Source organism: Oncorhynchus tshawytscha, linkage group LG06 (assembly GCF_018296145.1).
Source record: "Oncorhynchus tshawytscha isolate Ot180627B linkage group LG06, Otsh_v2.0, whole genome shotgun sequence".
Lineage (NCBI taxonomy): Eukaryota > Metazoa > Chordata > Actinopteri > Salmoniformes > Salmonidae > Oncorhynchus > Oncorhynchus tshawytscha.
Genome location: NC_056434.1, coordinates 16,749,336 through 16,766,400, shown reverse-complemented (window position 1 = coordinate 16,766,400; position 17,065 = coordinate 16,749,336). Strand labels below are relative to the sequence as shown.

The window sequence follows — 17,065 nt, the reverse complement described above, 5'->3', positions numbered from 1 at the left end:
CATGTACTTATTTAATTATTTTATTTCATCTTGAGTATGTGGTATTTAATTAGGCTGTTTATGAATTTTATATATTCATGTATTTATATATTTGATTTGGATTACTTTGGTCCTCCACAATATAAGGGGCCTTTACTTTATTTATAAGGAGGTCGTGAGAAAATGGGCATGAAGAGGGGACCAGGAAGATGGCGGAAGTGGATGGTGAGTTCGACTCAAGCAGTGGGTTGAGCAAATTTGTAGTATTGAAAACTGGAACAAAAGGGAAATTGTGTAAAATTGGAGTGGAGGATACGTGTGTGAATGATAATGAATTGCTTCTTGTTGGGATGTGTTTGAGTAAGGATGCATATGTGGGAAGCCTATTTGATGTGTCAAATGGTGACGTTTGTGCTTGGAAAAGTGGAGTCTGTCAGAGTGACCAGGAGTGGTTTTATTTTGATTAATTGTATTTCTGAAAAGCAGAGGAAGATTGCAGTGGGCCTCAAAAGAATCCAGACAACAGAAGTTTTGAACTTTGGACTAGAGCACCCGTTAAAGGAGTCATCTCAGGGGTGACGACGGATGTTCAGGTTGAATACCTGAGGAGAATTCCTGGAGTGGGTGGTGCCCGATGTCTGACACACTGGGTGAATGGAGAAAAATAAGAGCCTGTCGGTCCTGTTGTTTTTTGATGAAGAGCAAATACCTATGCATGTGAAGCTTGGTTATGTAATATACGCCGTAAGAGCTTTCGTCCCCAAATTACTGCAGTGTAAGAATTGTAAAGGATTTGGCCATGTTTCAAGTGTGTGCAGACAAACAGTATACTAAAGAACAGTGTGCAGAAGGATGACAGTGTTGCAATTGTGGTAGGGATCATGATCCTGAGTTCCTGGAGTGCCCTGTAAGGGTGAAGGAGATTGAGGTGGCAAATGTTTGAGTGGTCAATCGAATCTCCTAAGCAGAGGCGATTTAAAATAATTGAGAAAACAAGTGATATTAGTGAGGATATGGTAGTGGATACACCACAGCTTGTAGTAAATGTTTGTTGCCAGGCAAAATATACCCTGTGTCTTAAAAAGATGGATTTTGTTGCGTTCATTGCCATAGTTATAACTGTACAACACAAGTCTCAAAGAAGTCTAAGGAACCTGACATTATTATGGCTGTGGCAGAACATTTTTGGGACTGAAGACTTGCAAATGGTACTGGTGTCGGAAGACCTGCCCTCCCAGGTTCCCCTTGAGCCTGTGTAGGAGTCAGATATGTCTTTTTTTTTTTTTTACAGAAAAGCTGTTTGATATAGTCTGATTATTTTTTTGGTATATTGTTCAGTTGTTTGGGGAATGCTGTTTACATCCCGCATAGTAGGTTGTAGTCTATCACAGTGCCATCCGTTTTGTTACCAAAGCATCTTATACCGCCCACTACTACGACCTGTATGCTCTAGTCGGCTGGCCTTCCCTACATATTCGTCGCCAGACCCACTGGCTCCAAGTCTAAGCATACGTCTATGCTAGGTAAAGCTCCGCCTTATCTCATCTCACTGGTCACGATAACAACACCCACCCGTAGCACGCGCTCAAGCAGTTATATCTCACTGGTCATCCCCAAAGCCAACACCTCCTTTGGCTGCCTTTCCTTCTAGTTCTCTGCTGCCAGTGACTGGAACGAATTGCAAAAATCGCCTGAAGCTGGAGTTACATTTCCCTCACTAACTTTAAACATCAGCTATCTGAGCAGCTAACCGATAGCTGCAGCTGTACATAGTCCATCTGTAAATAGCCCACCCAATCTCCCTAACTCATCCCCATGTTGTTTTTATTTACTTTGCTGCTCTTTTGCACTCCAGTATCACTACTTACACACCATCATCTGCTCCTCTATCACTCCAGTGTTAATCTGCTGAATTGTAATTACTTTGCTACTATGGCCTATTTATTGCCTTACCTCCTCATGCCATTTGCATACACTGTATATAGACTTTATATTAAGTTATTGACTGTACACTTGTTTATTCCATGTGTAACTCTGTGTTGTTGTTTCTGTCGCACTGCTTTTCTTTATTTTGGCCAGGTCGCAGTTGTAAATGACAACTTGTTCTCAACTAGCTTACCTGGTTAAATAAAGGGAAAATAAAATAATAAATAAAGGTGGCGGGATGCACATTACATTGTGTGATTGCCAATATACCAGAGAAGAAGAAGAAGAAATTGGCATGAACCACTTTTGGTAGCATAAGGGCCAATGGGGGCTTTCAAGAGGTTATCCCCCCCCCCCTTCGCATGAACGACTATGGTATATCCCAACTACATCGATTACCTACCTCATCGTCGCAACAATTCGTTTTCAGCGTCGTAGAAGTCTACTGTGTGGGAATGGTAGGCCACATCAGCCAACGATGTAGTACTGGCAGAAGAGAGCGTTAGTAGCCCATGTTCACTAACTAGGGACAATTAACCAACAGATGTAGGTGCTTTAATATGAGACAAAATACAGCGACGGTGGAACCGAAAGCTGGCTTCATCAATCATGAAGCAGTTCGTTGAATGAGGTTGTAAGTCTATCTAACTGGCTAACTATTCCAACACAAGACTTCCACAGCGATGGAGGGTCTACCCGGGTCCTGTATCTACCGTTTAGAATTCTTTGTTCTTTTGGATCGGAATGTGCGTTATTTTCGTTCTAAACAACATCCACTATGTCGGATCCAAGTTGCTGGACCGCAGTGCCAATCCAAAACAAGTTGCATTTTGTATCAGGAGCGATGCTAAAACGATCAAAAAGGTAGGTTGATATTAGCTATTTAGCCAAGCTCAACGGAAACAAATTGTTGACATTTTAATGTGTTTGTATTGTTATTTTTTAGGCTTTTTTCTTGTTCCTGGCGTTCTTAGACAAGTCTCTGAAAGAACACGTCTATGGTGCAGAAGTCCATCCCAGATGGACACATTGACCGCAACTTTGTTGCATTGTGTCCATTGCACACTTTCGGAAACAATGTAATACAACTTTTCTCGTTACATTGTAACTGATGAAAATAGCTGATGTTGACGCGTCATTGGCTCATTAATTTGCTTTCGATATTGTTGTCATACGCTGTCTTATCCAAATAGTTTTTGTTTCAGAGGGTGCAGCTAGGTAAACGTGGTCAGTGCTTAGTGAATGTGCTGATTGTGAATGTTTGTTTTCTACAGTACAGTTATGGAAAGGTTTTTAAGTCTGTAATAAGGTTTGTTTATAACGAGAAGGGAACAAAATTGGTATTTAAAAAAAACTGTCTACAGTCTGAGATTCAAAACAATGATACTATGCAGAATGAGCATATTCTTGTTTCACGTGGCATTTTGTGTTCAATACTGTGCAAACCATCCTAGATCTAGTATCTACTCCTTATTGGTCACCATGTGACCATATTATGTCCTTTATATTGACCCCTATTGGGCCCCTTCTGCTCAAATCCAGGAGATGATTCACTTGACTCCTCCTAGTCTTTCCCAAGAAAGCTAAGGTAACTGAGCTAAACGACTACCGCCCCGTAGCACTCACATCCGTCATCATGAAGTGCTTTGAGAGACTAGTCAAGGACCATATCACCTCCACCCTACCTGACACCCTTGACCCACTCCAATTTGCTTACCGCCCAAATAGGTCCACAGACGATGCAATCTCAACCACACTGCACACTGCCCTAACCCATCTGGACAAGAGGAATACCTATGTGAGAATGCTGTTCATCGACTACAGCTCGGCATTCAACACCATAGTACCCTCCAAGCTCGTCATCAAGCTCGAGACCCTGGGTCTCGACCCCGCCCTGTGCAACTGGGTACTGGACTTCCTGACGGGCCGCCCCCAGGTGGTGAGGGTAGGCAACAACATCTCCTCCCCGCTGATCCTCAACACTGGGGCCCCACAAGGGTGCGTTCTGAGCCCTCTCCTGTACTCCCTGTTCACCCACGACTGCGTGGCCACGCACGCCTCCAACTCAATCATCAAGTTTGCGGACGACACAACAGTGGTAGGCTTGATTACCAACAACGACGAGACGGCCTACAGGGAGGAGGTGAGGGCCCTCGGAGTGTGGTGTCAGGAAAATAACCTCACACTCAACGTCAACAAAACTAAGGAGATGATTGTGGACTTCAGGAAACAGCAGAGGGAACACCCCCATCCACATCGATGGAACAGTAGTGGAGAGGGTAGCAAGTTTTAAGTTCCTCGGCATACACATCACAGACAAACTGAATTGGTCCACTCACACAGACAGCATCGTGAGGAAGGCGCAGCAGCGCCTCTTCAACCTCAGGAGGCTGAAGAAATTTGGCTTGTCACCAAAAGCACTCACAAACTTCTACAGATGCACAATCGAGAGCATCCTGGCGGGCTGTATCACCGCCTGGTATGGCAACTGCACCGCCCTCAACCGTAAGGCTCTCCAGAGGGTAGTGAGGTCTGCACAACGCATCACCGGGGGCAAACTACCTGCCCTCCAGGACACCTACACCACCCGATGCTACAGGAAGGCCATAAAGATCATCAAGGACATCAACCACCCGAGCCACTGCCTGTTCACCCCGCTGCCATCCAGAAGGCGAGGTCAGTACAGGTGCATCAAAGCTGGGACCGAGAGACTGAAAAACAGCTTCTATCTCAAGGCCATCAGACTGTTAAACAGCCACCACTAACATTGAGTGGCTACTGCCAACACACTGTCAATGACACTGACTCTACTCCAGCCACTTCAATCATGGGAATTGATGGGAAATGATGTAAATATATCACTAGCCACTTTAAACAATGCTACCTTATATAATGTTACTTACCCTACATTGTTCATCTCATATGCATACGTTGATACTGTACTCTATATCATCGACTGCATCCTTATGTAATACATGTATCACTAGCCACTTTAACTATGCCACTTGGTTTACATACTTATCTCATATGTATATACTGTACTCGATATCATCTACTGTATCTTGCCTATGCTGCTCTGTACCATCACTCATTCACATATCCTTATGTACATATTCTTTATCCCCTTACACTGTGTATGACAGTAGTTTTTTTGGAATTGTTAGTTAGATTACTTGCTCGTTATTACTGCATTGTCGGAACTAGAAGCACAAGCATTTCGCTACACTCTCATTAACATCTGCTAACCATGTGTATGTGACAAATAAAATTTGATTTGATTTGATTCTTTATAATAAACTGTCTGTCTGTCTCGCCTGTTGATAGACAAGGCCAATACTCAAAGTGAAATGCATGTTTCCCACCTCATATTTTGTTGCTTCACAGTTTACAAAAGCCATTTGCAATTGTGTTGCTTTTGGTTATATTGAAGTTTTGAAGATCATCATAGGACCTAGGCAACTGTCCCTACACCTATTAAATACTCAAGCACCCCTTTTTGTTTTTTTACAATGACCTGTCCTGTTGCTTATGGCAAGTATTGGTTGCTGCCTTTCACATGCTTTAAAAGCAGTGTATCTTTGCCACTTTCAGAATAGAAACAAACCTGTTTTTGATGATCTTTTTTCCACTCTATTCATAGACTGGTATATTTGTAGTGCTTAAATACCTTTTTATGGTGTCACTTTTTTGTCATGTTTGACAAATGTGTTATCTGTCCTGTTGTGTTCCAGCCCTGTAATTAATTCCCACAAGTTTCAGTCTCTAGTCATCATAGGTTTCCGGGCACAGCAGGTCAACAACAACACGATGCCAACACTGTTTGATGGGGCATAGCATGGCAGTGACTGTGAGAATGGTAGACTGACTACAGTAGATGGATGAAGGCCTTGAGTAGGTCACATCAATTATTTAGGTGTTGTGATATTGGTTGAGGGTAAATGCTCTTTGGCCTCTGGTTTGTTTCAGTCGAAGGAATAGGTGTGTGCCTCTAGTCCTATTGCAATCTGTAATAGTAGTCTGTAAGGCTCTCTGCAGGTACTGAAGACTGGACAGAATGTGCGTGGACGCTTCTGTCCTCCTTTTTTCCATAAAATATTTTTCTCTCAGTGCTGCTCTTCCCTTCTGTGTAGGTTGTCCAGCCTGCTAGTAGTTCATGACTTCTGGATTTGGGCTACAAATGCTCAGTTTTTGCAGCCTGGTTTGGCAATGTTAGCCTGAAGGTTGCATAACAGAGGTGATCTAATCATATGTCAAAGTTTATTTTCTCAAAGTGTCTTGAACTATTCCCATTGTTATTTACAAAGCGGAACTAAAAAACACGTGTTTTTTAAGCACTGCAAGATGGTTGACTTAAGTGTTTTGTTGTAGTTGGTGACTGACATCTCTGTTTCACAGTTGCCGGAGCAGCAACAGGAAGAGTCTTGGCGTGGGGACACCATCTCCCACTCTGTCACGCCCTCTCTCCCCACTCTCCGTCCACACCGGTAAGAAGCATATAAACCATCACAGGAACAGAAGTTTGACTCCAACGTATTATTTTGGGGGCCTGCACTACACTAGGTAGACCTATGCCCTCCCATTGACATGTTTGAATGTTTCAGAGTTCGCTGTACTACTACGACATAGCAGAAAAACCAACTCCTTTATTGCAAATATATAAATATTTTAGATTTGTCACACTAACCGTTTGGGCCTAAAAGTTTTTGTAGATTTATGCTGTGCTGATTGTAGAAAGGAAGAGAAATACATCTTATTGGGCAGGAAAAAAAAAAAGTTAAAAAGTTGTCTAAAGTTGTCTCTTCAGTAAAGTGGTTGGTTTTGTGTTCCCCTCAGCATTTGAATCAATGGGAGTGTATATCACTCCTAGTTGTCAAGCAGGTGCACCCTATGAATAGATTTCTGTACTAGGGCCTACATGTCAGATGTGCAGACACTCTTTCAAGTTCAATTATGTTGAGGCTTATCTTATTAGGTGGCAGAATTAAACATTCATTTCGTTTACAGTTACAATCCAGTCACCATCAAAGACGAACCAAATTCTACTTTACAACTGCACATAGACTCCTCTCGATTAATGGCCTTTGATGATAACCGCTGCTTTGTTTGGCACCCTACACCAGACCTATGTGAGATTTTATTTAGTCTAGCTACTGACACGTGCCTCCCTCCATAGAGGTTGCTTCATCGTTATTCAAAATATTTGAAAAAAGGGGTTTTCTACAAAGCTTGAATGACTTATTCTTGTTATCCAAGCTTAATGTAATGTAATGATGGTAATCATCCCTTGTTTTTTTTCAGCTGCAAGCAGTCCCCTAGACAGCCCCCGGAATGTATCCACCTGTGCCTCCCTCAACTTCCCATTCGCTCGCAGGTATTTTGGTACCCTGCTACACTTAAGCTCTGGATGTTTATTTGTGTGGGTGTTTATGAATTCTAAGGGCCATTTTCCTCTACTTTCAGATCATACTTACTCTAGAGTAGTAGACCAGTCTTTCTCCACCACTCTTGCACCTGGTCCTCATTCCTTGAAAACCATTTACGTTAATCAAACACAGAAAAGCGTTTCATTATTGATGGAGCGACCAGTGTCGTTGCACTCACAAGAGGTCGAGAAACAGTCGGCTCCTCTAATTCCTCCCCTTCAGCGTTTGCTTGCTCGCGTCCCTCTTGCCATTTTAATGTGGGTTTAGAAAGGATGTCACACTCAATGCTCTTCTCTGTCCTGGCACCCAAATGGTGGAACAAGATTCCCCCTAAAGTTAGGGAAGTATACTGCACAACACTAACACCCTTGCCTTTTTTGCACTAACACTCACGCTTGTCTTTTCTGACTAGCACTAACTTTGTTGATAGATGCTTTATTGAGGAACATTTGACTTACTATGATTGTGATATGTTTTATTTTGTCCTAGAAACCTTAAGACGAATGCATTAACTATACTGTAAGTCACTCTGGATAGTAGCGTTTTAACCATTTTCAACCAATCTGCTAACCTCACAGCAAGAGGTTTTCCGGTCCAGTGTGGGTCTATACAGCAGTACACATTGATGGAGCTGTGTGTGTGCAGTAGCGGTGCGTGGGTAAAATCACTGGGGAAGCCAATCCAGGAAAAAAAAAGCCATATCACAAGATACAGTACCAGTCAAAGGTTTGGACACACCTACTCATTCAAGGGCTTTTCTATATTTTTACTATTTTCTACATTGTAGAATAATAGTGAAGACATCACAACTATGACATAACACATGGAATCATGTAGTAACCAAAAAAGTGTTAAACAAATCAAAATATATTTTAGATTTTAGATTCTTCAATGTAGCCATCCTTTCCCTTGATGACAGCTTTGCACACTCTTGGCATTCTCTCAACCAGCTTCATGAGGAATGCTTTTCCAACAGTCTTGAAGGAGTTCCCACACATGCTGAGCACTTATTAGCTGCTTCTCCTTCACTTTGCGGTTCAACTCATCCCGAACCATCTCATTTGGGTTGTGATCGGGTGATTGTGTAGGCCAGGTCATCTGATGGAACACTCCATCACTCTCCTTGGTCAAATAGCCATTAAACAGCCTGGGGGTGTGTTTTGGGTCATTGTCGTGTTCAAAAACAAATATAGTCCCACTAAGCGCAAACCAGATGGGATGGCGTATTGCTGCAGAATGCCTTGGTAGCCATGCTGGTTAAGTGTACCTTGAATTCTCAACAAATCACTGACCGTGTCACCAGAAAAGCACCATCACACCAAAGGACAGATTTCCAGGGGCCTAATGTCCATTGCTTGCGTTTCTTGGCCCAAGCAAGTCTCTTCGCATTGGTGTTCTTTATTAGTGGTTTCTTTGCAGCAATTCAACCATGAAGGCCTGATTCACACAGTCTCCTCTGAATAGTTGATGTTGAGATGTGTCTGTTACTTGAACTCCTTGAAGCATTTATTTAGGCTGCAATTGCTGAGGCTGGTACCTAATGAAATTATCCTCTGCAGCAGAGGTAACTCTGTCTTCCTTTCCTGTGGCGGTCCATGAATACACACTCATGAGAGCCAGTTTCATCACAGTGCTTGATGGTTTTTGCAACTGCACTTGAAGAAACTTTCAAAGTTCTTGAAATTTTCTGCATTGACCTTCATGTCTTAAAGTCATAATGTACTGTCGTTTCTCATTGTTTATTTGACCTGTTCTTGCCATAATATGGACTTGGTCTTTTTGCCAAATAGGGCTATCTTGTGGATACCACCCCTAGCTTGTCACAACATAACTGATTGGCTCAAATACATTAACTTTTTTAACAAGGCACACCTGTTTATTGAATTGCATTCCAGGTGACTACCTCATGAAGCTGGTTGAGAAAATGCCAAGAGTGTGCAAAGCTGTCAAGGCAAAGGGTGTCTACTTTGAAGAATCTCAAATATAAAATATATTTAGATTTGTTTAACACTCTTTTGGTTACTAAATTATTCCATATGTGTTATTTCATAGGTTTGATGTCTACAAAGTAGAAAAGAGTAAAAAATAAAGAAAACCCTTGAATGAGTAGGTCTGTCCAAACTTTTGACTGGTGCTGTATTTGTTGTGATAATTACGTTTGCTCTATAACTTGTTGGTTCGTATGCCTTGTGACCGTGATATATATATACTCACCCTACTTGTAGAGAAACACCAATGCCATCCTCCTCTCTTTCATGTTGACAAAACAGTCTATGACTCTGTCATACAGTACATGCTTTTATTTTTTGTCCAAGGCTACCTGGCTAAAATGCTTGCTCGCTAGCCTAACTTCCTTTCATAGGCAACTTTAGCTAGTTAACCAGTGGTGGAAATGTACTCAATTGTTATACTTGAGTAAAAGTAAAGATACCTTAATAGAAAATGACTCAAGTGAAAGTCAACCAGTAAAATACTACTTGAGTAGAAGTCTAAAAGTATTTGGTTATAAATATACTTAAGTATCAAATGTAAATGTAATTGATAAAACTTACTTTTACTTATCAAAAGTAAAAGTATAAATCATTGCAAATTCCTTATTAAGCAAACCAGACAGCACAATGTTCTTGTTTTTTATTTATTTACAGATAGCAAGGGGCACACTCCGACACTCATATTATTTACAAATTAAGCATTTGTCTTTAGTGAATCTGTCAGATCAGAAGCGGTAGGGATGACCAGGGATGTTCTCTTGATAAGTGTGTGAATCAGACCATTTCCCTGTCCTGCTTAGCATTCAAAATGTAAGGAGTACTTTTAGGTGTGAGGGGAAAAAGTATGGATTAAAAATGTGATTATTTTCTTTAGGAATGTAGTGAAGTAAAACTTGTCAAAAATATAAATAGTAAAGTACAGATACTGAAAAAAACGACTTAAGTAGTACCTTAAAGTATTTTTACTTAAGTACTTTACACCACTGTAGTTAACATTAGCCTTCCACATCTAGCTACTGTGCATATTGCACTTCCATCCTCTCAGGCCAGGGGCACAAAGTATGAATTTATGGTTGGCTCAGAATCACCATTATAATCATTGGCCAGTATGGAGAATTAAGTAAAACTACAAGTCCAAATCCTTATCTCCAACCATTGCTCATTTAGGAAAGGGACCATTTTAGCTGGCTAGCTAGCCACCGGAGGACAACAAAACAAAGAAATGTGAGAATTTATGTAATTCTGTCAGTATTGCTCTAGATGTGATGTGGTTGGAGTGCAGTCAAATCCAGACTGGCTTCCCTCAACACATTTTTTTTTGGTGCACCAGGACCATTCACACCATTCACTGTGTGTGTGTGTGCAACGATGTATAAATATAAAGTCAATGACTGTTGATTGAAGTGCGTTGATGTCTTTACAATGCGTTTGATAGCAGTTGTCATAACGTTCAACCAAGAACTGCTCAATCCTTTAAGCTGGAGCGATTTGCTTTAAGTAGGCTTTCATCCGAGCCTCTTCAAAACCACATTTGGCCAGCAGTGTGCTCGCAGTTACTCAACATCCTTTTATTCACGACCCTGGATTTTCCAGTGCAACCTGTAAACACTTAGATTCCTGATGGCAACAGCCATCTCTGATTTAGAATAAAGGCACATCACATTATTGGTTATGCAAATCTAGAGAAATGTGATTTTTCTTAACCCAGATGTGATTGGAAAATACATAGTTTTATACAATGTCTCTGGAAATGGGCTGAAAAAGAACTCCACTGGACTAGAGCCCCTTCTAATGTCAGTGACCCATATCCCTGGTGATTACAGTAGAAAGAATGAAAGTGCTATGCACATTTCTTTGCTCTTTAAATTGGTGTTGGGCTAGACAAATTAAGACTGACACATAAGCCAATTGTGTCAGACTTCATATGTCAAATGAAATGTCACAGGTCAGTGGCTCACTATCACAGTCATATTTGGTCTAAGCATGAGACTGTAGAGAGATGTAACAGTTCAAAATGTTCACCATCTCTCTCCTGCTTCTCCTGCTGCCGTGACCTCCGCCACATGGCTCGCACTGACAGGTACTTCTTTCGCTTATCCTATTGTCCTTCATGCTTTTCTCATGCCCAGCTTTAAATTGATAACCACATTTCCTCAAACCAAAATATAAAATCCCTTTTTATTTCCTCAGCCCAGATATACTGTGACATGTGCATATTGATTACACATAACATAATCCCTCAATGTATATTACGTGAACAACAAAGTAATAACAAGACACCACAAAGCGTTGTAGTGCGGGGACGACATAATGTGTTATAAGGGAGTTTGGGATATGATATGTAAATATAAAAGGTTACATAACAATGCGTGTGTCTTTTTTTCACCAGAACGGAAGGCAGAAGATGGTCGCTGGCGTCCCTCCCCTCTTCCGGCTACGGAACCAATCCCCCCAGCTCTACCGTCTCTGTAAGTCTCTAAACCTAACCCCACTCCACTCCCACAGGGGCCATATGAAACTGCAGTTACACAACACCACACCATTAAACAAGATAATATACAGTATACATCTGAGGCTGACAGAGACGATGTATGTACACTGACCATGTGACCAGACAGGACAAATCCTGACTGGAATCATCATCTGTCTGAATGAGCCATCATGTTTGACTCCTAGCCTGCGGTGGATAATGTCCATAGGACATGCATATATTAAGTGTGACGTGATGGGCTAATGTTCTATATTTGTGCTCGTAATATGATTTGATGCTTTTGAAGAGCGTTATCAATGGTCTGGTGTCTTAGTTGTTCGCACTCAAATGCCCTCATCTTATATTTTTCTTACCCTGTGAATATTGTTAATGCATTAACATAATCATCAGAATACGTTTAAGTTGTGTAAGTATTCTATAAGAGAGAAAGTGTGGGGGCTCTATAGCAGTGGAGTCTCCTCCTCCTCCAAGGAAGGGGAGGACCACTGCTCTATTGTGACTGATGAGAGATTAGGACTCTGCTCTTCATATGTCTCAAACCCTAAACACAAACTCCTCTGCTCACAAATCCACCAGCATCCATGTTTCTGACAGACTAACTTGGTTCCTTTTCCCCTCTAAATGTCCTGCGTGACACTATATCTAGCCATCTTGTCTCAAGAGGACCACAATGGAAATAAGTCCCAGACTTTGTTATCCTCCATGATTTTACTCGTATGTATGGCTTTTAAGTTGTGTGTGTGCTCGTTTAAAAAAAATGGTTGTCATGTCTTTGGCTATGCCGGATTAAGTGATATGACATGCTATTCTATAAAATAATTTATCTGTAATTAAGATTACCTGATTGAGCTAATCATGTAAATGTAATTAACTAGAGAGTCGGCCACCACAAAATAATATTTATAGAGCTGTTATCTTCCGAATAAACTCTTAAAGACCTAGTAATATTTTACATCAATAGCAGTCAATATTAATCGTCATCTTAATTCAGTCTCATCTGAAAGTTGTAAATTCTTGGTTATCTGCACGAACCCTGGCTAACAAGTTGAACTAGCAATACAAAATTGGGTTTAATTATTTATTTACTAAATACCTAACTAATCACACAGAATTACACACACACATAATTAAATCATAACTTGATTACAAATTACGTCATAAAGGAAAACGTCCCTAATGCCGGAACAGATATGACAGCTGGTTACACAAAAGAAAAGGGGCTGGGTTTGAGTGAAAGAGCGGGAAGACTGAGGAACAAAGGGCGACGCTGTGCTATTGTAAATACAGTATCTTATGCATTCTAAATTACTTCCCATTTGGAAAAGGAAAATGCAATAAATATTTACTCTGAGCTGCGCTTCGGTAGGTTGGTGGTAGATGGAAGGCCGTGTTATCCAACCGAGTCCTGTGTCCTTTGAAGAATGTCTCTGCTGGTAAATTGAATACGTTGTAGTAATGTCGTTGTGCGGTAGACGGGATACTCTGTCTGTTCCTCCCGAACCCTCGTTTGCAGCGGCTGTTGTTAACTCAACGGCTAGGAGGTATCACTTCTGTAGTGAATAAGAGTTCAAAGTTCATACCATACGCAACCAAAGCTCACGCTGATGTTGGCTTCGTTCTGTAGTTATTATCTGAACCATTCTGACATTGGACCGTCGTCCTTGGAACAGGAGGTTATATTGTCGTCAAGGGAGATGAGGGCGTGTTTGAAAAGTTTTATAGCACATGTCCCTTCACAGGGGCGGGCCACTGATTGCGTAGAGCCCTATCTTAAGAAAACCCAAATCTCCCATTTTAGAAGCTAAAATCACATTTCATCCCATCACAAATAATTTCATATTCCAATTTGTACAACAATTCCATGTGAATCCGATCTTTGAAGTGTAGACTTTCCACTGTAGAGTTTGTCATCTTATCATTGAGAATGTCTTAGATGACAACCGAACTGACATCATATTCATTAGTACCACCGCATATGTTCAATTGGTCGGATTACTAGAATATAGTTCATTTCCCCCCCACCTTCTGATGTTCCCAGAATCTCTATGTTAACCAAGGGCTTTGCAAATGTAACATCAGTAGGATAGAGAGAGGAAAAAGGGGGGAAGAGGTATTTATGACGGTCATAAACCTACCCCCCAGGCCAATGTCATGACTTGGTCTAATTAATAAACTAAATTACAGAGTAGGAGAACGACATGAGACAATGTGAAAAATCTAAGGTCTGTAGGAGAAAGATGGTGAGATGAGAACAGGCCGTGTGTTCCTCCACTTTTAGGGAGTTTAATGAGCTAAAACCTGGCACATGCGGCGAGGTCCGACTGGGACAATAGGCCTGTCAGAGGTCCTCCGTGACCTCTTTATGTGCAGGCAGAAAAGGGACATCACTGCTATTCAGGACTCGTGGGGCGAAAAATTGGACAGATTGCCAGAAGTGGCCAGTGTGTGCTTTTCATTGAATAAAAAGATTAACAAAAAGAATGTGCTCAGCCTCAATAGCCGCAAGAAAAAATAAGTTTTCTTGTCCTAAATATGATACAGATCCTCCATCTTTCAGGATAAAGTGTTGGCTTTTGAATTTTAAAATATGATGTCAAACACAGTTATCTTACATATGTCAGTGGGATAATGTGTTGATTTTTTTGAGTGGGCATTTACCTAGACCAATGGAACCCTTGAAAGATATGCACTTCTTTTTCTCCAGTCCTCCTCCTCCTCCCAGGAGCGCCTGCACCAGCTGCCCTACCAGCCCACTCAAGACCAACTCCACTTCCTGTTCAAGCACTTCCTCAGCTCGGAGAATGTGGCCGACGAGGAAGTGCGACCCTCACCGTTCATGCGCCCTCGCTCCCACAGCCTCAGGTAGCCGGCAGTTACCCCTTGCCTGAACTGTAATGAGCCGTCCTTGAACAATAATAATGAAGTGCTATATCATCAAAATGAGATTTAATGCATCATCACCTTACGTTTGTTTTTGTGGAGTTTTATTGTCAGACATGGGAAGTTACTACATGCAAATTGGTACTTCCAAAACAAGACAGAGCCTAGGTGTGGACTAAACTTGAGTCAGTGGAGGTTTTACAGTGGAGCCAGCCAGCAATCCTGCTTTGTGCAATCCAACCCTGCTGCCAGTATTGACAAAGGGTGTTCAGCCCAAATGTGGTCATTCCTGTATTCAAAGTAAAGCAAAGTATTTTGCATTTGCCAATATTCAGCACGCCTCAAGTTGACCTCTGGCTAAGCTCACTACTGGGGTTGGGCGGTATTCAGATTTTCATACCATTCCTGTACCAGGTAGCCTAGCGGTTGATGAGCATTCGAATCCCTAAGCCGGCAAGGCAGTCAACAACCCCCACAACAACAACTGCTCCCAGGGGCACTGATGACGTGGACGTTAAGGCAGCCCCCCGCACCTCTCTGATTCAGAGGGATTCGGTTAAATGCGGAAGGCACATTTTGATTGAATCCATTCACTTGTGCAACTAAATATATATCCCCTTTCCCATACCAAGGTATACGGTATTGCCAGCAGTGCACACTATTTTTGTTTTAAATAAAATGAGGCAGCAGGGATCTTGATCAAGGAGGGAACTGATAGTCTCTGCTGTAACCAAGAACCAAGAAGCTTGATCTTGCAAGCTAGCTACTAGCTAGCAAACCTAATGCATCGCTGGAGCCCTGAGCTGGAGATGATGTATTTGGCACATCTTTGATAGTTAACTTATAAGCACCCCCCTCCCCAAACACAAAAAAACACAACAAATATTGTATTGAAAATCGTACCGTCTGTATTTCAAAATACCCTACACAGACAGGACGACAGTGCGTGGTGCTGCTGTGTGGCTTAAGGCAGAGAAGAGAGCAGTGTTGTGTACCATACTCCGCAGTGTGGTGCCTGCCTGGGCAGGCATCAGCTCCCTGTGTTCTCGTGGTGTGGTGTGCAGTGCGTTGGTGGTTTGCTAGCAGAGCACTGCAGGAACCTGCTGGTGGGGGTGGGGGGGCAGCAGCTGCAGGGCGTGGTGGGCAGGTTGCCATCTGCTGCAACAGAGGCCTCTTTCATGGAGAAAAAAAAAACCCAGAATGGGTCTGTGGATGGGGGGTGTTTTCTGCTCTGTCCCCCTAACTCTTGGACAATGAGTTTAAGCAGGAAAAGGGGAAAACTAAGGCCCTGTTTGTTCTATATATGGGCCAGACCGATGTGGTCAATAACTTACAGGATCTTAGCTGTTATCTTACCTAATACTGAAGTTTAAGAAATATATATATATATATTCTTTTTTAAAATCTAAAGTAACAGTAAAACAGGACATGAGCTTGGAAGTAAAATAACGTGTTGATTTAGATGTTTTGCACAGTCACTTTTCCACAATAAATATTTGTGGGATGATAATTTTTGCCATTATTCAAAAGGTTGCACCCACCCAATAAGAACGGCCGAGCTCTGTCAGTCCATTTGGTTGGATTGGAATAATAGAAATTGACCAGCTTCATGTCCTTTTCTGTTGTAGCCCCGCAAGAACAATGGGTTCATTCGATAATGAGGTCGTCATGATGAACCATGTTTACAAAGAACGTTTTCCTAAGGTATGTCATGTTGTCTTCTCCCCCTTTTTTGTACAGGAGGCAATGTCTGTTTGTACTTGCAATAATCAAAAGACTTATGCGCTCTGATCTTGCGTAACAAGTGCTTCGGTGTGTCTTTGTGAATGTGTGTTGTCTTTAGGCCACACTGCAGATGGAGGAGCTCTTGCTGGATATCGTCACTGCCTGCTCCTCAGAAAGCACCCTCCCACTGTCTGATGGCGTACTGGGCTTCATCCAGCACCAGCTGGTGGAGCTGGTCCGAGACTGTCTGGACAAGTCCCACACGGGCCTGGTCACCTTGCGCTACTTTGTGGAGTTGCAGGATAAACTGGAGAAGCTGCTCCACGAGGTGGGATGTCCACAAATGTCTTTGTCTGGGTTTAGCAATGTGATAGTTATCAATCTTAGATTCCTCAATGTGATCGACCGATAACTGTCCATGATATTGATATCTTAGATTCAACAATGTGATCAGCCGATAACTCTCACTTGAGTCTGTTCCCTAAGACTACCCATTGTTTAATGATTTGCATGATTTGCTTAGGATTCTACTGCTACTTTTTTCACTAACTAAGCTGTCTAAAGTTAAATATTCATAGTTTGTCCTTATTCATTTCTAAAGAGGTTATGGAGTTTTTCTCAACGGTTAAGACCGAAGGAATGAAAAAAGA

The 17,065-nt window shown here is 41.9% G+C and overlaps 1 protein-coding gene across 1 annotated transcript in view; it reads left to right on the top strand.

Moving 5' to 3' along the window:
• LOC112253268 (microtubule-associated serine/threonine-protein kinase 3) overlaps positions 1–17,065 on the top strand; it is a 53,069-nt gene that overhangs the window by 12,833 nt on the left and 23,171 nt on the right. Inside the window, 6 exon segments of the mRNA XM_042323025.1 lie at positions 6,301–6,389; positions 7,204–7,276; positions 11,709–11,787; positions 14,515–14,672; positions 16,319–16,394; positions 16,534–16,743. Of these exon segments, the coding sequence (XP_042178959.1) occupies positions 6,301–6,389; positions 7,204–7,276; positions 11,709–11,787; positions 14,515–14,672; positions 16,319–16,394; positions 16,534–16,743 (685 nt within the window).